The 20,414-nt window shown below is 47.4% G+C and overlaps 1 protein-coding gene across 1 annotated transcript in view; it reads right to left on the reverse strand.

The window, feature by feature from the left end:
• Positions 1-20,414, reverse strand: part of LOC141730253 (uncharacterized) — a 54,236-nt gene that overhangs the window by 32,972 nt on the left and 850 nt on the right. The window contains exon 2 of the mRNA XM_074547683.1: positions 16,858-17,285. Coding sequence (XP_074403784.1) covers positions 16,858-17,285 — 428 coding nt within the window. The remainder of the gene's footprint in view (positions 1-16,857; positions 17,286-20,414) is intronic.

Below are 20,414 nucleotides of genomic sequence, written 5' to 3' on the forward strand. Positions count from 1 at the left end.
ATTGCTGCAGGAAGCTCCCGAATTCCTTGGATTTATAAGCGGGCCCATTATCAGTTTTCAGCTCCTTGGGAATGCCCATGAATGAAAAAGCCTGTAAGAGGTGCTTAATAGCCTCAATAGATGATTCTTCTGTGTGGGCAGAAGCATAGACCGCTCCAGAAAAGGTATCTACACTAACATGAACATATTTCTGCCGTCCAAAAGCCTGTATGTGTGTTACATCTGTTTGCCACAGTTCACAACTGTTAAGTCCCCTTGGGTTTGCTCCCGTACTCACTGTAGGGAGTGCATGTTGTTGGCAATTTGGGCACGTGGCCACAATCGCTTTGGCCTGTTCTCGAGTGATGTTAAACTGGCGAACCAGGCCAGGTGCATTTTGGTGGAAAAGCTGGTGGCTGATTTTTGCCTGTTCAAAAACATTTGGGAGAGTGGCCATCACTGCAGGTGCAGCAAGAGCATCTGCGCTTCTCTTGCCTTCAGCGATAAACCCTGGCAAGTCAGTGTGTAACCTGACATGCATCACATAAAAGGGTTGCTCTCGGTGAGTGACTAACTTTACCAGTTTGGAAGCAATTCAAAAAGTGCGATGTTAGATACATCTTGCAGTATTGCTTGATCTGCTCTGGATACTACTCCTGCCACGTATGCAGAGTCTGTAATCAGATTAAATGGTTCTGAGAACCTTTCAAAATCTCTAACAACTGCAGCCAATTCAGCAACCTGAGGTGAACCTTCCACCTCAGCAATGTCCGTCTCCCACTGCTGGGTTTGAGGATCCTTCCAAGTCATAACGGACTTGTGGGACCTCCCGGACGCATCTGTAAAGACAGTTAGAGCCCTTTTTAAAGGTCTCTTACTTAGAGCAGTTCTTAATTTTAAAGTAAATTGAACATCTTGTTCAAACAATTTGCAAGCGGGCCGTGCTACCGAAAATTGTCCTGAGTAGGAATCCAGAGCAAACTGCAACACTTCATTTTCTTGAAACAATTGTTCCAGTATTTTCATAGTATTTTGACCTGATTTTAACTCAACTGGGATGTGAATGCACTTAAAATCACATCCTGCTAACTCCCTGATCCGGGTCCTTGCTTTTCGGATCAGTTCTACTACCAGCTCCTGAGGCTTTGTCAGTCTCTTGGACCTTTTGTGACTGAGGAAAACCCATTCTATGATCAAGAGAGAGTCCCTCTGGTCCCAGTCCTTTTTTTGGTGTGTCCTTTGCCTTAGGTGTTTGTTTTTCCTCCCACTGGAAAATAATTCCATGGAGGTGTGGCAACTTACCTAGGATGATAAATTTGAATGGCAGGTCAGGCCGGCATCGGTGGGCCTGTCTTGTGGACATTGCTATCTGAACCTTTTCTAGAGCTTTCCGTGCCTCTGGGGTAATAGACCTAGGAGCACCTGGGTCCTCTCCCCCTTTTAATAAATTGGAAATAGGGGCAAGGTCTTCATTAGTCAGACTAAGCCATGGTCTTACCCAATTCAAAGACCCACACAACTTGTGGACATCCGCAAGGGTCTTGATCCTTGGATTGATTTCTAGTTTTTGAGGAACAATGGTCCTATTTCCAATTTCTAAGGTCAAATACTTCCAAGGTGGCATCTTTTGAATTTTCTTTTCCTGGAGCTCGAACCCTGCAACAATCAATGCATCGATCGTTAGGTCAAGCGCATGTGTTAGTAAATCATCATTGGAGGCACACACAAGGATATCATCCATATAATGGTAGATGATGGCCTTCTCTGCGGCTGCACGCACTGGGGAAAGCAGGGAAGAGACATACCACTGGCAGATAGCTGGAGATACCTTTAATCCCTGAGGAAGAACGGTCCAATGGTACCTTTTCATAGGAGCTTCTAAATTGATAGAAGGGACAGAGAATGCCAAACGCGGTGCATCATCAGGGTGCAATGGGATTTGGAAAAAACAATCTTTAATATCAATAACAGCTAATTTCCAATCTTGGGGAAGCATTGTTGGGGATGGCATACCAGGTTGGGGAGAACTCATATCTTCAATTACATTATTAATTTGTCGGAGGTCACAGAGGGGTCGCCACCTCTTTTTGTCAGCTTTTTGGATGACAAACACTGGAGAGTTCCATGGGGACATGGTCTCCACAATGTGGCTCTTTTTTAGTTGCTCTTCTACTAGTTCTTCAAGCACCTTTATATTTTGTTTACTGAGTGGCCACTGTTTCACATCAACTGGTTCATCTGTTTTCCATTTAAGTTTTTGGGTGGGGCGCTGTTGTTCAATGACTGCTGCACAAAAATGCTGTGGAGAGTCTGGAATATCAATTGTGAAACCCCACTGGGCCATTAAATCTCTCCCTAACAAAGGTTCTGAATAATCCAACACAAATGGACGGATATTTGCCAATTGTCCGTTTGGACTCTCGAATTGAATAATTCTTTTGGATTGTTTTGCTAATTGCAGACGTCTTACACTTCAAAGGTGACCAGCAACATTACTTTGTAAAGGCCAGTGAGCTGGCCAGTCTTGTACTGGAATCACTGTGCAGTCTGCACCTGTGTCTACAAGCATCTCAATGCGTTTAGACTCCCCACTCCCACTGACATTGCACTACAATTTGGGTTTATCTGTCCCAATAACTTGGACCCGGGCAACTGTGGGCCCTTGTTTTTCGATATTTTCACGTAAAGATGGCACAGGGATAGCTTGAGCAACAATTTGTCCCTTGGGAAGAAACAGGGGTGGGTGGAAACAGTGCAGGCCGAGAACAAATTGCTTGGGATCTGATGTTGTCATTCCCGGAGCAATTTCGTGTCGACGGAAGGAGACCAGGACATCAGGTTGATCATCACAGGCCCAATTTTATTGATCAGCACAGCGGGTTAAATACAGTTCGTAATTAACTTCATGCATATTGCAAAAGTTGAGCTCAGGATTGGTTAGTTACATATCAGCAGTTACACCTACTTTTACATTCCTATGGTCCTACTTTTGATACTTTCTACATATTCTTAGGAGATATTCAGGACTAATCTCTACTCCCTTTCTCCATGTTGCAGCAAGGCCACTGATTGCAAGCTGCTGACATCTCCTTTCAGCTTGCTGACTGCTGATTTCTCAGCTTGACCAGTGGCAATATGTCAGCATGGCCTTTCTCAGCTAACCAACTATTAATAAAGCTCTCCACATTAAAGCTCTCCACATTTCCCCCGTTTTCTTCTTGTGCAAGGAAATTAGCTTGCCAGGTTTTTGCTATTGTACGGCTGACCATGTTTTGAATGCAATTAAAAACACAAGGCAAAATCAGCAAAAACAGTAAAATTACACCCAGCAGTCCTATAGCATAGATCACAAGGTTTCTTAGCCACGGTCCAAGTCCTAAGCTTTTAAGCCATTCGTCAATTCCAAAACCTTCTTCTTCCTTCAGATTGTGAAGTCCCTGTTGCAGTTCTTTTATCTTACTGTGAATGGACACCGAATGGTCAGACAGATTCATGCAACACATTCCCTCAAATTCTTCACATCCATGTCCTTGTGCTAAAAGCAAAAAATCTATGGCAGCTCTATTTTGCAAAACAGCATGGTTAACGCTCTGCACATCTGTGGTTAGCATGTCTAGGATTTGTGATGTCTTGTTCAGTTCACTCTTTGCCCAGCACCCTAATTGCTTTGCTAAATTCATAGCCTTATTGGCAGATCCTCCCGGCAAGATAGTTGAAACAACCACCTGTTTGAATGTGCCCCAAAACTGTGGATCTCCTATCCTGCTGCAGTCTAAGTCATGTACACTACGTCTCTTTCTGTTTGAATTTTGACTCAGCTGCATTAGCAAGGACACATTAGGATGAAACAATGACAGTTTACCCAAATAACAGGGTCCACCCTGTGGTCTAGCTGGAATGCCATTCCACGCCCTGTCTCCGCAAATTAAAAATATTCCTGTGGGTAATTTCATTGGGGCAGTGATCTTTGTGCTGTTACATTTACTGTAATGCTGCGGAGAGATTTCACTCACATTCAGGAATGAATCTAGGGTGGCCCATGTTTCTTGTGGTCGGTTTGAAGACTTAAAGCTAAACCATCCACCATCTGTAGTGTTAGACAAACTGGCGTTTGCACTGCCAAAAAGGTCCAATTCCTCAGGAGGAGAATGCAAAGAGGTGTTGAGTGATTGGATCAGTAAACATTGACGATAGCCATCACTCTGACCTGCAGTATATCCTTGTTGCTTTGGCAATTTAATGTTTGACATGCTAGGCATACATAAGGTCTGATTTTTTATCAAACTGCAAAATTCTCCAGGAGACCATACCGGAAGTCCCACTAGGCACGTTCGAAATGGGTTAGTGACTCCTCCAAGACTAAGACAAAGTGATGATTGGTTAATTTGGTTAGCAAGTGTTACCCATAAATTTTTTCTTGGCTGACTAAAACGTGTTATTTCTACTGCTTCACCTATTACAGCATTAAGCAATATAACAAGAACAAACCTCATTTTTTGTGAGATAAGTTTGAAGGCAAGTTAGCTTTACCCCTTTTTGCTTTCTTTTTCTTATCTGTCTTCAAACTTGCTGCTCCTATTGATACTGGTCCTGTCACTCGCAAACTCAATTTCTGCAATTCTTCAATGCAGTGGTCTAGTGCCCTTTCAGGATTCCCCGTGAAGGGTCCTACAACTGAGCACTGTGTTAAAGGTACTACTTTTCTACACCTTACAGAGATTATGCGCGATTTACTCTGAATCTCAGTTCTCCTCTCAAAACATTGTACTTCCCATCGATAATAAGCAAGAATTTTTTGTTCAGGAGACTCATAAAGACGTAAAGCTTCATACGCATTTATCCCTGTTTGTCTCCTTAATTCAAGTTGCCAATTCTCTCTCCTCCGCTGCTCAAAATAACAAGGGTGACACCACAAATCACACATTAACGATTGTTCTAACCAAAAAATTCTATCACAACCCCCACAAAGCAGGGCTACCCAAGCAGCACAATGTGGATCGTGACAGGCATAGCAATGTTCTTTTGATGGATTTGTTAAACGAAAAGTTGATAATGATTCAGCAAAATCAACCAGTTCCTGGATTGTCCAACTGTAGGGTGACAGTGCTATGTGCTCCACTCCCGAGTATCCCCTCAGCCGTATCAGTAGCGGTCGAAGGACCAAAAGCAGTTTCTTCTTCAGTCGCTCCTTGTCCTCCTCCGTGAGGTGGTCCACCAAGCGTTGCATCAGAAGCAGGTTTAGTCCACTTAGCAGGCACCCACAGAGGCCCTGTAGGTGAGGAAACACAAAGATATCCCCGACCCCAATATAACACTTTTGCAGGTTTCTCCCATAATCCTGTACTGGGGTTCTTATACCTAACCCAGACCTCTGTTTCCCTAGTATTTTCCTGACCTGACCTTGGATGATGCTTGATTGCAGGAGGGGCATCATCTTCCCCAAAAATACATAAATGATTAATTACATACAACACCTTAGCCAAACATGCTTGTGGATCTCTCAAATCCTGATGTTTTTCAATATATTGCTTAAGGGTACCGTTTGCTCTTTCCACTATTGCCTGTCCAGTAGGGGAGTGTGGAATACCTGTCACATGCTTAACCGACCACTGATTCAGAAATTTTTGAACTCTAGCACTCACATAAGCTGGAGCATTATCTGTTTTAATACTTTTTGGAACTCCCATGACAGCGAAGCAACTTAACAGGTGTCTGATAACATGTATAGCTTTCTCTCCTGCTTGAGCTGTAGCCCATATATAATGACTATACGTGTCTATAGTGACGTGCACACATTTGACTTTACCAAATCTGGCAATATGTGTAACATCCATTTGCCATTTTTCATTTATTTCTAAACCCCGAGGATTAACTCCAATGCCTAAGCCTATTCCACTATTGTGATAACTACATGTTGGACATGCTCTAACAATAGCTTTGGCTTCTGACAAACTCAATTCAAATTGTTTTGCTAATCCTTTTGCATTTTGATGATATCTACTATGTGCTTCTCTGGCCAATGTATGCTTATCAATAGGACAAGTGTTATCAATGGGTAGAGTAACCAATTTATCTGCACGTTCATTTCCTTCTCCTAAACCTTCAGACCATTTATGGCTCCTGATATGAATCACAGAATACGCTGCATTTCTTTCCCGTAGAGCTTTCCTTAATTGTACCAACAACTCATACAATCGTTTATTATTCACTTCCTTAATTGCTGCTTCCTCTATTCGTTTGGCTACTCCTGCAACATACATAGAGTCTGTAACCACATTTAAAGGTCCCTGTAAGTTGGATACTGCCCATACTACTGCCAACAATTCCAAAGTTTGTAAACTATCCGCAGGGTCTGCTGTAATGATTTGATGTTTCCATTGTCCTTTTTCTTGCCAAGTGACAGCAGCACGCCTTGACTTCTTTCCTGCATCAGTAAAGGCTGTAATAGCTCCTTCTATAGGGCGTTCTTCTCTCAAGGGTCGAGTAATCCAGTTCCATTCTGTCATCCATTGCAAAACTCTAGGCACTAATTTGCTGGTATCCACTTTTGCAGATGATGTCAATAATGCTTCCTGTAAATCCTTTGAGTTGATCAGGTACCAGTCCAAGGTTTCTTTTTCCATAGGCAGTCTAATGGTAGCAGGTTCTCTACCATCCACTTCAAGAATTCTGAGACGCCCCTTTTTGATTAATGCAGCCAATTGTTCAATTTTTGAACATATTGTTTTCTTATGCTGTAATGGTGGAGACAACCATTCCAACACCTGTATCTCCCCCGTTTTCTCCTGTTGTTGAGAGAGAGCACCAAGCAGGTGGCAAGGGCTATTCCAGATAGTAAGGTCAATAGGGTGGTCGAGTTGTCGACGAGACACGTACCCCTGTTGTACACAGTCACTGATTTGTTGCAAGGCAAGACGATGCTCCTGTGTCAGGCATACAGGAGTAGTAGGGTCAACACCCTTTAATAAAGGCCGCAGGGTTTCTAACAAATGATTCGGTATTCCCACAATAGGCTTTAGCCACTGTAAGTCCCCCAGTAATTTCTGTGCATCATGTAGAGTCTTAATGTCCAGTTGTAACTCCAATTTTTGAGGTATCACTTTTTGATCCATCAAAGTCCATCCCAAATATTTCCAGGGCTTTGTAGTTTGAATTTTCTCTGAAGCAATATCAAGTGAATATGAAGCAAGGGTATTTCTAATAATGTCAATCTGCAAAGAGGAAAATGGTTGTTGCTGTGCAAACAAGATATCATCCATATAATGGTATATTATAGTTGCTGGCCACCTGCGACGTAGTGGCTGTAATGCTGCATCAACATAAAGCTGACATAAAGTCGGGGAATTCCGCATGCCCTGTGGCAAACAAATCCATTCAAATCTTTTATCTGGTTCTCCACGATTTATTGCTGGTAAAGTAAAGGCAAATCTTTTTGCATCATTAGGATGCAGGGCAATGGTGAAGAAACAGTCCCTTAAGTCGATGATTAAGAGTGGCCAATGTTCTGGAATCATAGCTGGATTAGGAAGACCAGGCTGTAAGGCCCCCATAGGTTCCATTTGATCATTTACAGCCCGCAAATCATGTATTAAACGATATTTCCCTGATTTCTTTTTGATCACAAAAATAGGTGTATTCCAGGGGCTCGTGGAAAGTCGTAAATGTCCCTTTGAATATTGTTCCTCCACTAATTCATGAGCATGCATAAGGTTTTCCCCTTTTAGAGGCCATTGCTTAACCATCACCGGTGTATCTGTTTTCCAGGTGAGTGGAATGGGGAAAGTCCAAGCAATGGCAATTACCCCAAAGGGTGCTGATTAGTTAACACCACTCCCAGTTGCGTTAAAATGTCCCTTCCAATTAGGCAGGAGACTGTAGGAGGCAGTTGCACAATTGAAAACACAGCAGATATTTGTTGATCTTCAATGGACACAGACAAAGAGGGTGACCTGCTTGCCAATGTAAATCCTCCTACTCCGGTGAGCATGTTTGCTGATGGGAATAGAGGCCAATGCTGTGGCCATGCCTCTGGAGAAATAATGCTGGTATCTGCTCCTGTATCCAATAATCCATAAAGGGTTATGCTTTCATGCCCATAAGTAACTGTGACCTTTTGCTTTGGTCTGTTTTGTAAATCCACAGTTAAAAGTGTAACACCAGTGGAGCCAAAACCCTTTTCATCCCGTGCTTGTTCAGTAAATGGTTGTATTCCAGAGGTCATTTGTGATAGTGGTATCAATTGTGCAATACGTTGTCCTTTTGTAATTTTAATTGGAGGATAGAGGGTGTAAGCCATGATTTGTATTTCCCCTGTAAAGTCTGCATCAATAACTCCAGGCAAAACAAATAATCCCAACATAGTTGTAGAAGAGCGTCCTAATAATAATGCTCCACATGTTTGTCCATTTAATATAAGAGGACCCTTTACTCCAGTTGGTATTTTCTCAGGAAGATTGGTCATTATTATTACTTCTATTGCGGCAGATAAGTCCAAACCGAGGCTCCCTGTTGTTGCGGGTTGCAGGCAGGAGGTGGCTGCGATGTCGCGGCAGCTGGTGCTGGTGTCTCCGATGTCACGGCAGCTACTTGTGTCTGGGCGCGGCCCCCGTGAAACGCGCTCTGCTGACAGTTTCCCGACCGCCGTCTACAAGCTGTGGTGTTGTGGGAGCTGGATCGGCAGTGTTGACACCATACACCAGTTGCTCTGCAGGCTCGGCGTGTGTGTCCCTCATTGCCGCACCGGTAGCACTTGAGAAATGGCTTTGAACCTCCTTGCGTGAATGAGCCGCTTCGGAGAGGAGCAAGGGCAGCTAACACCTGATTCTGAGCAGCTAACACCTGATTCTGATTAGACTCTGCCTGCTTTTGTAACCCCAATCCTAACTCCTTTATAGCATCTACTAGAAATGCCTGTGAAGCAGTTGGCATTAATGCCATTCGCTCTAATGCTTCCTCAATGGTCCAATTTGCTCCCAAAGTAGATAGTACTCTTTGGGTTGCTGGATTACTATTTTGAAGGGCACACTGCTTCAATATCGCCCCCTTAAGAAAGTCTGCCACACCGGCCCGATCTATAGCAGCAGCCGCCCTATCGATAAAATTTCCGAATGACTCTTCTCTACCTTGCTTAATACCCATATAAATTGGTAATCCCCCTGGCTCTTTAACCATATCTATCGCTGCACGCATCAATCTCATAGTCTCTCTAAGCTTATCTGGTCCCAATATCATCTGTGCCTCTGTACGCAGAAATGCTCCTAATCCCATAAGTTCATCCACTGTCACTCCATACAATGGATCTCCCGGAGCCCGTTGTACAGCAACTGACTCATTTACTAATGCTTGCCAATGTGCATTAAACAATAATTGTTGATGCTGAGTAAATATTAAACGCACTATCCCTTTTAAGTCATTTGGGCATAAAATCTGAGTGTTAAAGATATAATCTAACATTTGCTTAACAGGTTCACTTTTTACACCAAACTGACTAACTGTAGAACGTAGCTGAGCTAGCAACTTCCAATCTAAGGCAGAATATGCTGCCACATTATGCATTAAATTCCCCTGTGCATCATATTGTGGTGTATAAGTAACCGGACATGCAAGACTAGAAGCTATTTCTACGGCTTCACTATCTCCCATTTGCATCACCTCTTTTGCCAAAGCAGACCAAGCTTCCCTCCTTTGTTTAGCCATTTCCCCCCATAGATCACGGTGTGCCCCTGGGATGGGAGCTGGCTCTTTGGAGGTGCTATGCTGCTGGCATTTTAATGCAGGCGCCGAATTTTCGCATTGGGAAGGCAGTAAAGCAGAGGCTGGCTCGCGAGGGGGAAACGACCCCCCCGCTGGAGCTGTCAGTGAAGCCGGGGCCGGCCCGAAAGAAGCCGGCTCATGCGGGGGAAGCGACCCCCCCGCAGCTGCAACCGGAGTTTGCTCAGGCAAAGCCGGCGCGCGCGGGGGAAGGAGCCCCCCTCCCGCCGAAGCTGAAACCGGAGCACGCTCGAGCAGAGCCGGCTCGCGCGGGGGAAGGGACCCCCCCGCTGGAGCTGTAACCGGAGCCGGCCTGCTCGGGGGTAGCGGCGGAGGCAAAGCCGGCGGCGGAGGCAGAGCTGGCTTGCCCCCCCCACCATCCGACCCGCCTGAAGCCGGCTGTGGAGGCAAAGCTGGCTTGCTTTTACCTCCCCCACCCGGCTCGCCTTCCCCCTCAGGCAAGGGAGGCGCAGACGGTTTCGCACTTTCTAAAAGCATGTCCTCAACACCACTATGCTGGGGATTTTTAGGCATAAGTATCTTAGTTACAGAAGGTGCTAAAGGGTCATCCTCACGACCATATCCTATATTCCTCTTATGAGCTTCTGTAGCCCTTTCTGCTGCCTTTCTCTCAGAGACCTGCTGAAGCAATGCATTATACACTACCCGCCATAATTTCCCAAACTTTTTAGCTGATTTATCCCCATCTAACACAGAGTCCATTAACACCTCTCCAAAATTTTTCCACTCTGAAAGCTCATGTACTGTATGTGGGTTAGTAAACATACCTATAGAATGACCATAAGCTAACAACCCCGGTAATTCCTTTTTTAAATCTATCTCTTTTACCCCTCGCTTTTCTAAATATGAGGAGAATAAATCATATGCCGCTTGCCTATCCATACCTATTCAGCGCGCGCTGTCGCAGCTCCAGACTTCGGCGGCACGTAGGTAGCTTGAGTCACGGATGTGAACCTCAAGGGTGCTTTTTATAAATAATCCAGTCTTTGTAAATAATCCGGCACCGTCCCGCTGCTAGGACCCCCACCCAACTTCCGGACCGTGGCGAGTTCCCTTTTTTCTTTGTAATCCGAGAAAAAAGGACAGGGGTTCAACGTTGCCGCATCGTTGCCCGCAGCGCTGCCCGCATTCTCCACCATTTGTCGACGGAAGGAGACCAGGACATCAGGTTGATCATCACAGGCCCAATTTTATTGATCAGCACAGCGGGTTAAATACAGTTCGTAATTAACTTCATGCATATTGCAAAAGTTGAGCTCAGGATTGGTTAGTTACATATCAGCAGTTACACCTACTTTTACATTCCTATGGTCCTACTTTTGATACTTTCTACATATTCTTAGGAGATATTCAGGACTAATCTCTACTCCCTTTCTCCATGTTGCAGCAAGGCCACTGATTGCAAGCTGCTGACATCTCCTTTCAGCTTGCTGACTGCTGATTTCTCAGCTTGACCAGTGGCAATATGTCAGCATGGCCTTTCTCAGCTAACCAACTATTAATAAAGCTCTCCACATTAAAGCTCTCCACAATTTCGATCTCTTGTGGTGTTTGTTTGGTGTCCCCAATGACGATGTACTTACAATGAATTCGGTTCCAAGTACCCTTCTGTTCAGGATTTACAGAGACAAAATGCCAGTCAGTGTCCTTCAGGTGGAGTGACTCTGTCAGCTGCAACCTGTAAGGCTCATTGACAGAAGATGTGGTTAATACAGGATCACTTAAATCATAACAAAGGTTATTTTGTTTCATCTTCAACAGTGGACTAGCAGACTTGGTCTTTGAAGCACCTGCTTCACTTACACAAATGTTAATATTATCGCGCGCTTGATTTGTTTTGCTACCCTTATTCTCTTGGCCTGCTCTTTTTATGTCTGCACGCCTGGCAGGCTGGCGCTTTATTCTCAGTTTTTTTGTTGTTGACCCCAGGGAGGGCTTGTAGTTCTCCTCCCCTGCCATTTCTAAATTCATCAAATTCTTTTTTCAAGGGGCACTGGTTACTCCAGTGTCTTAGCTTATTACAAAGTAGGCATGGTTTAGTGGGCTCAACCATTGCTGGTCTCCGCTGCTGCCCAGGGTACTGCTGTGCTGAGGGAAAAGGTGCAGGGCTGGCAACAGCGACACGCTGAGGTGGTCTTGGCAGCAGCCTTGGTCTGGTGTCTTCAGCTACACTCATCAGAGGCACTTTCCTGTTACAGACTAAAAGCATATCTTTTAATGTAGCTGAAGGTTCTATAGGAAGGCTCAGGATTGCCGCTCGACACTGTTCATTTGCATTTGTAAACGCTATTTCTTCTAAAATTGCTTCTCTAGCATTTTCTTTTTTAACCTGTATTTCAATGGCTCTAGTTAGCCTTTCTACAAATTTCAAAAAAGGCTCTGATGGTAGTTGTTTGATTTTACTATAGGGCTCAAAAGGCCCCTCAGGTTGGAGGGAAAAGAATGCTTTTTCAGCTGCTTCTTTTACTTTCTCAAGTGTTTCTGCAGGGATTGCAGCAGCTTGGACTGAGGGAGAAGACCATTGGCTTTCACTACAGAGGTGCTCAATAGTGATAGGGTTACCACTGTTGTCTTTTGCTGTGTTTGGATCAGCCTGTAGCCTGGGAGAGCATCTTTTAGCAGTTGTTTCAATGCTGATTCCCATAATTTGAATTCCGTGGATGTCATGAGACATGAAAAATGCTGTTTTAAATCATGTGGAATTACAACAGTCTTACTTAATTCAGAATTTAAAAGGCTACGGAAATATGGACTGTGTGGACCATATTCCTTATGAGATTTACAGATCTCTTTAATCAATTGTCGTCCAAAGGAGCTCCAATTAGCAGTTGGGGCTGCTCCGGCTTGAGCTGCAGGCTGAAACGTAACAGGAGCTAGTGACAACATGGGACTATGCCTTGGATCTGCTGTTCCCTGCTCTGTATCCTTGGAATCAAAAGCATTGGGATCACAGCTACAGGTTTGGGGACAGGCAGTGGGTGTGTCCTCACTGTGGGAACCCGGGGACGGGGCGGGGACAGGGAGCTGGCAAGGGGCGGGGTCAAGGGGCTGGCAGGGGGCGGGGTCACCTGGTGACATCACATCAGCAGACGCCCCCTGGGAGGAGTAGAGGGGCGGAGCTGAGGGTACTGCAGGAAAGGGGGGGGAAGGGGGGAAGGGGTCACGAGGAACAGGAGGAGAGGGGGATGGGGCAGGAATTTTGGGATGTTTAAGAGGATTTTGGGAAGAAGAAGACCAGGTTTGGGAAGATGCCACGTGGCATCCACCATCTTGTGGACTCCTTAGGGACTGGGGGCCATTTTGGACATCACTGCTCTCTGGAAAGCTGACACTTGCTCTGGCTTTTTGGAGGAGGGGATACAGGGGGTTGGGAAAGCCAGGCAGCCTGGCCAGGGCTTTGTGAACAAAACAACTCAGGTATTCTTGCACACTCTGGGAGCCGACTTCCCAATGAGTCTTCTCTCTTTAAAATACCAAGTTTTGGGGAAAGAGGTTTAGGGATTATAGAGGGAGAGGGAGGAACAGGGAGAGCAGGGGTACATTTGCTTTACATTTGGCAGGGGTACAGGCTTTACATTTGGCTTTTTCTCCATTTCTTTTTGTTTGAGCAATGCTGTTCGAATTTGTAAACTCCAGAACACAAATTTAGCTGAGGGTGATTTGCTAGATTGTCTTAAGGTTATCAATTCATTCTCAACTTTATCCCAGAATTGAATATTGTGGATTTCTTAGGGGAAATGTTTGGGAACTGCAGAAAAAGCCATCTTATAAACTGTTTCAATTTTCCTTTAGAGAATTTCACATTACTCTTGACTAAAATGCTAACAATATTATAATACACTCCCCTTTGTACAATGCTAAGTTTGGAACCCATGTTAGATGTAAAAAGCAAAGTACTTAATCCCGCCTGACCAAAAACAAAACTAAAATCAGCTACCAATTTCTAAAAAAACTACAGATAGAAAGCGATAACGAGCAGACAAAAGCTTCACAATGCAGCTGTATATACTGCTTTTAAAATTCTCGGGCAGCAGCAGCAGGGCACGCCCTGCCGAGCCGAGGCAGAAACAAAGCCTCCCCCGCGGTGGAATGCAGCTTCCCCGCGGAGCAGAGACAGCAGCCACTCCACGTGGCAGCGGAAACAGGGACCCCGCCGCTGCGCATGCAAAGAGCACTCCCGACCCCGCAGATACCCCGGCCACGTGGAAAGAGAGCCCTTCCCCCTCCCCCGCAAAGAGAAAGAGAGTCTTCTAAGACGTGTCTGAGCACGCTGCTGAGCCGGGGGGGAAGGGCAGAGAGCGATCCTGCTCCGGCGCGAATTCTAAAAGACAGTGAAACACGCGGCAGGAAAGCTAAAACTAGAATGCTATGAATTCCCGTCTGTGGGGCTGCGCAGCCAAAAATGCAAAGGCAAAAAAGGAACAGAACTCGCGGTAGAGTCTGTTTTTGAGCTTCTGCTCTACCGAAAGCAGAGATACTCACGTGAAATGGAACTTGTAGGCTGGGTCTAGGCAGGCAGGTCTCCACCGGAAAAGGACCTCTCCCTGGGTGCAAGAGAGGCTCCCCTTTTCTTCCTCTGGAAAATCTGCTCACTACAATGAAGCTGGGCTTTCCATAAGGTGCCGAACAGTCCACGAAATTTCTTCTGGGAGTATTCCCAAAGTCTCTAGCTGAGGGCGATGCAACCAAAGCCCTTCCAGCTGGATGCACGGCTGGCAGAAACTTCTCTGAGGTACTGCGAGTCCATTTTCGGGCTGCGAAGTCACTTTGCCCGCCTCAGGGACGCCAGTATATTAGAATATGAATCTCAATATAACCAGGTAGATGGTGCCTGCGCTAGTTCTGACCCTCGCTGCTGGGCCAAAGGCAGCACTGTGGTGCTTTACCCCAGAGATGCCTTGGCTGCTGGAGAGTGCAGCGGGGCACAAGCGCAAGTCCAGGCTTGTCAGGACTCCGTTTACCTCAGGAGAGAGAGCTTCTGGCAATGGTGAAGAGAAGAAAGGAGTAGATTCTGCTAGAGGGTTATATCTAGATGTTTATTCCACGGTTACAGAGGTCTGAGCCGGGGCAATTCCTCCAACAGAATGAGGCCGCATGGTCTCATTAACCTTTTAAGCTCAGGGCAGGAGAAGGGGAGGGGACAGGTGAGCCACCAACCAGGTGAAGGGGCAGGGTCTCAAGGGATTAGGGACACCTATACGGGCCAATGTCCCCCAGGCCTGAGGGACCAATCACATGACGCCTTGCTGGTATGTTAGCCTGATTGACAGGGCACACTCAGCGAGGGGCGAGGGGGAAGGGAGAAGGTAAAACAGGACATTGCAACACACCGCAACACTGCAGGACAAATTCTGTTAGTCGAATTCCACCTGTTCAATCATTTGACAAATTCTGGGGCTGAGATTGGATACAGCAACTCCCAGTCTCCTCTCTTTGAAGGAATTTTAGAAGTCTAGGGGCCCTGCAAAGGTTTGAGGATCCATGGAGGCTGTTGGAAGTCATTTCTCCACCTCATGTCTCAGCAGGAGTTTCTCCAATTTAGAAATGAGGCTTTTGCCTGAAGCTCCCACTGTGCCCATGACAGAAACCCCTGTGAGTGTCTGGGACATCCTGGCTCTTTGGGAGCCTGGGGACTCCTGGGATGTCACCATGGAGCCCCCGTGAGTGCCTGTGACAGAACGGTGCCTTTGCAGCACAAGGTCCCCTGGTATGTCACCACGGAATGGCTGTGACTGCCTCTGACCACAGGGCTCTTTAACATCCACAGAAAGCCCTGGGAGGTCTCCATGGGGCCCCTGTCTGTGCCTGTGACATTCCAGCTCTAGAACAGCCTTGAGACTCTTGGAAAGTTCCCATGGAACCTCTCTGAGGGCCTGTGACAAATCTGATCCTTAGCAGGACACCATCACCAGCCTCCTGTTGCTATGGTCAGTTTCCATGGCAACCATCACCAGGACCCCTGTTGCTATGGTCAGTTTCCATGGCAAGCCTCACAAGACGCTGTTGCTATGGTCAGTTTCCATGGCAACTCCATGGAGACCCCATGCCGGTGTGGTTGCCATGGTCACCAGCTCAAGCCTGCAGCCACAGCCCGTTGCCATGGCAACCATTGGCAGCCCCATCCCCAGGCTCATGGGATCCCAGAACCACAGAATTGGCTGAGCTGGGAGGGACCCAGCAGGATCCTCCAGTCCAACTGCTGGCCCTGCACAGGACACCCCAACAATGCCAGCCTGGGCCTGGCAGCGCTGTCCAAACACTGCTGGAGCTCAGAGAGCCCTGGAGCTGGGACCCTTCCCTGGGGAGCCTGGGCAGGGCCCCAGCACCCTCTGGGCAAAAACATTTTCCTGACATCCAACCTGAGCCTGCCCGACTCAGCTGCAGCCGTTCCCTCCACTCCTGTCCCTGGGCACCAGAGGGAAGAGGTTCCCACAGCCGCAGCCAGGGACCCGCTCCCAAGGCTGTTGCCATGGCCACCAGGGCTGGGACCAGCTGGGATGCTCAGTTTCCAGGGCCCAGGGTTCAGGAATGGGATTCCCCAATTTCCTGCTCCTGCAAAAACTGCACTGCCCTTGCTGCCATCCCGCCTCCCATGGAAAGCACAAAAGGCAAAGATCCTGGGCTGAGATATGAACAATTTACTGAGAACACCAACGAGATAAGGAACAAACGAAAACAGAAACAATATTGGTAACAGAAGGGACTGTTTACAGGAAAAACTACAACACAACTTTCTGGGTCTTCCTAGGCACAATTTTCCGTTCCTTGAAGTTTCACCCTTCTCCTCAGGGAGAGAGAGAGTCCATTTCCTGCCCCTGGGAATGACCTGATGTGGGAGTGAATGTAATGACAGGGCCATGGCCAGACCTTCCTGTTTTTCCATCCCACATCATGTCATTGGCAGTGACAGGAAAAGGTAAAGGTGTCTTCCCAGCATGGATCATGGGAACATGGATCATCAGGGCTCTTCCCAAAATGGATACTCCAAAGATTGGAGTTGGGGCAGTGCATAATATTCTCCTGCACTTGGGGCATTGGAGGCCTTCCCTTTCCAGTGCCTCCGTTGGTGACTGGTCAAGTGAGAGCTCTGGGTGAAGCTCTTCCCACACTGGGGACACTCATAGGGCCTCTCCCCAGTGTGGATGCGCCGGTGGATGATGAGGTGGGAGTTGCACTTGAAGCCCTTCCCACACACAGGGCAGCGGAAGGGCCTCTCCTCTGTGTGAATATGCTGGTGCTGGAGGAGATTGGAGCTGGTGTGAAACCTCTTCTGACACTGGGGACACTCATAGGGCCTCTCCCCAGTGTGGATGCGTTGATGCCTGATGAGTTCTGACCTGCAGCTGAAGCCCTTCCCACACTCCCCACACTCGTAGGGCCATTCCCCAGTGTGGATCATCTGGTGGCGGATAAGGCTGCTCCTCTGCCTGAAGCTCTTCCCACATTCCAAGCACTTGTAGCGCTTCTCCCCATCATGAATCTGCTCATGCACCACCAGCTCTGAGCTCTGGCTGAAGCTCTGACCACCTTCTTGTCTAAGGGAGGGTCTTTCCTCCTCAGAGCACCCCAGACTGGGTTTGCAGCCCCTCTTCCTATGGAATCTCTGGGGATTTTCCTCCCCATTGAATTCCAGTGCCCTGGAGTCACTCATCACGGCCTCTTTCACAAGGTTCTGCTTTGGGGATTTGTCCTCCCTGGTCTCCATCCTCAGCTTCTTGTCTGGGAGAGGAAAGACAAGGAGAGGATGGGATTTGCCTCCGTGCCACAGGGGAGGGGAAGGAGATCCCCTCAGAGCATCCCCAGCACGATGGTGTTGGCAGCAGGGTTGTCCTGCAGCTGGGGGCCGTGCTGGGCTGGGAGACGGAGCAGAAGAGAGGGGGAAAGGGGCACTGACTTCCTCCTCACCTGCCTGGGTGTGCTGGGGATCCTTCTTTTTCCTCACAGCCTCCTTTTCCATCTGGCAAAGGTTCGGGGATGGGGAATCCTGTTCTGGGAAGAAAACAAGGAATGAGTACATTTAGGTTTTCACTGGGTTTAAGGCAAACCTGGGGAGGGACTAAACCAGAATTACAATTTAAAAGAAAACGAAGATCCAGGTAACAATATAGAAACTCTGCCTTAAACTGACAGAGTCAGGATATAACCTGACACCCTGTTGGTCAGGGTTATGGCAGCCGTCCCAATAAATGGTGGCTGCAGTCCTGTTGGAGAGATGAACGTGGTTCTGTCAGAGCAGTGATCCTGCAGAAGGGCCTGGTCTTCCTCTGAAGGTCCAGTGGTGGTTATGGAGCTCTTGTCCTCTGGGAATCCAGTAGGCAAGCTGCTCCTGGTTGTAGCAAGGCTCAGCTTATATCCAGGCAGGAATGCTTGGATCCTCCCCCTGGGCGGAGCATCCCACAATGGGAGGATGGAATTTTATCAGTCCTGCAGTGACACTCAATGGCCCATTCACAGAAGATATCTCCCCTGCAGGGTGTTATCAGGTCTGAGTCATGGAAGAGATAAAGAATACTGCCCCACCTGTTTATAGCAGTTGATGAAGGTAGGGATTGAAAACATGCATTTGGTTACATCTTGCATTGAAACCTGAAACGGTGGGGTAATCCCTGCTTAGGGGGTGAACACACCCCCTTACCCAAACTGGCTCAGGTGTAAAACCCCACACACAGGGGACAATATCACACTTGCCCTTCTCCAGGCTAGGTCTCTGTCCCTTGTCACTCATCTTTTCTCTTTCTTTCCATCTCTCTACCTCACCTTTACTGTTCAATAAAATCCGTTTTGGATTTCGTCACGTTAGTACTTTAATTGGGGCAATGGCATCTCTCTAACAATTTTCTTAACCAAATTGCCATATTATTTTGGCACAGTGAGTTCAGGGCACTGTTCTCTGACCCCAAGTGCCTTTGAAAACAGCATGGCTCCCTCCACTGATGAGGTTGTGGTTCTTTCTGGAAGAACTCTTGGAAACTTGGACACTGTCCCTCCTTCCTCCTGGGGAGCTTGTGGAGCTTATAAAATCTTTATTTCTTTATGGGAGAAATGATGAGGAAAATTGCTTTTATGGGTGGCCACTGTAAAGAAAATAATTTGCTGTCTTTCTTTATAAAGTTGTTAAAATCACAGGAGGAAACGGAGCAAATGTTACCAGTGAGACTGACAAGGTTCATTTACCCCATGGTGAGGAACACAAGGCGGCTGAAAGTCCCAGAAGAAGCCCAGCTCAAGTAGATAAACTTCCGAATAAGTCCTGAATTCCCAGGCTTGGGGGCATTACCAAATGTGACAATCATTTTTCTCTTTATCCCCGTCACCTTTGTGACTGCTACACAGAACTTTCCATTCCTTTTAATAATCTGTATTGGGCCAAATTTCTACTTTCCTGTTATCAGAACTGGCCACCAGCTGAGCTGGAGCTCTGCAGGAAGCAATAAATATTGGAATTGCCACATCACTGCTTGGATTGTCAGTTTATTTATATTTGGGATTTGTTTGCGCTTTCATCCCAAGTTACTATTGGGAAGAGCATTCATTCTTCAAAGTGATTTTGCAGAGTCAAGTTTGATTTCTGCCAAGTTTATTTTGTCCAGTGCCCAGAGGATGCTCAAGGGGTCTCTGTGCCTCTCGCACTGGGGGATGCTTGGGAGGGGTTTGGGGGGGGGTTTTCCTGTCCTTGTCACCCCAGGCCATTCCCCAGGGGGTCTTCCTCCCTCTCACCCCTGTGCCAGGGGGTGCTCGGGGCAGTCTCTGTCCATCTCAGCCCAGGGGATGCTCGGGGGTCTCTGTCTCCTCACCCTGGGGGACACTCGAGGGGTCTCCATCCCTCTGGCCTCAGGCAATGCCTGTGCAGGGCTGGGGACCAGGGGCTCTGTGTCCCTCTCACCGCTGAGGCTGCTCGGGGCTGGGGGGGGCTCTCCCACCTTCTCACACCTGGGGAGGCCGGGGGGGTCTCTGTCCCTCTCAGCCCTGCTGTGACCCCGCCCAAACATCATCGGGGTCACAGGGACAGAGACACCCGCAAACCCCCAGAAGGGCTGAACCTGGGATTTGGTTTGGGGCTGAGGATTTAGGAAGGGGCTGGAATTGGGGCTGGGTTTGGAGTTGGGACTGAGATTTGGATTAGAGTTGGGATTGGGGTTAAGGCTAGACATGGGATTGGCTTTAGGGCTGGGGCTGGGATAGATGAGTTTGGGACTGGGATGAGAATAATACAGAACTGTGAGTGTGTCTATACATGGAGTGAGTCTGAGACCAGGATCAGGGTCAGGTTTGGGATTGAGCTCACCCAGAGCGGGACAGGGGGGATGTCACAGCGGGAAGGTTTGGGGAAAATCCTGGTTTGGAGAAAAACAAGGTGTGAATGCCTTGTGTTGGGGATTCCTCCCATCCACGTCCATTTCTAGAAGACACCTGATGTCCAAAAATCAAGAGTGAATAAAAAAAAGCCACCAGGATTTTCCCATTTCCAGTCTCTTCCCTCTTGAGTTATGGTTGGTCCCCCATCTCAGGGCTGGTAGGGATTCCATCGGTCCTGGGGATCCCTCTTCTCCAGGGTCCTGCTTATGGATTCTGGGAGGTTCTGGGGTCCCAAGGTCCCCCTCTCCAGCCTCCCCTCAATCCAGTAACTTGAGGTTCCCCCTTCTTTCCACCACCCTGTCCTGGTT

This window comes from Zonotrichia albicollis, chromosome 9 (genome assembly GCF_047830755.1).
Source record: "Zonotrichia albicollis isolate bZonAlb1 chromosome 9, bZonAlb1.hap1, whole genome shotgun sequence".
Classification (NCBI taxonomy): Eukaryota; Metazoa; Chordata; class Aves; order Passeriformes; family Passerellidae; genus Zonotrichia; species Zonotrichia albicollis.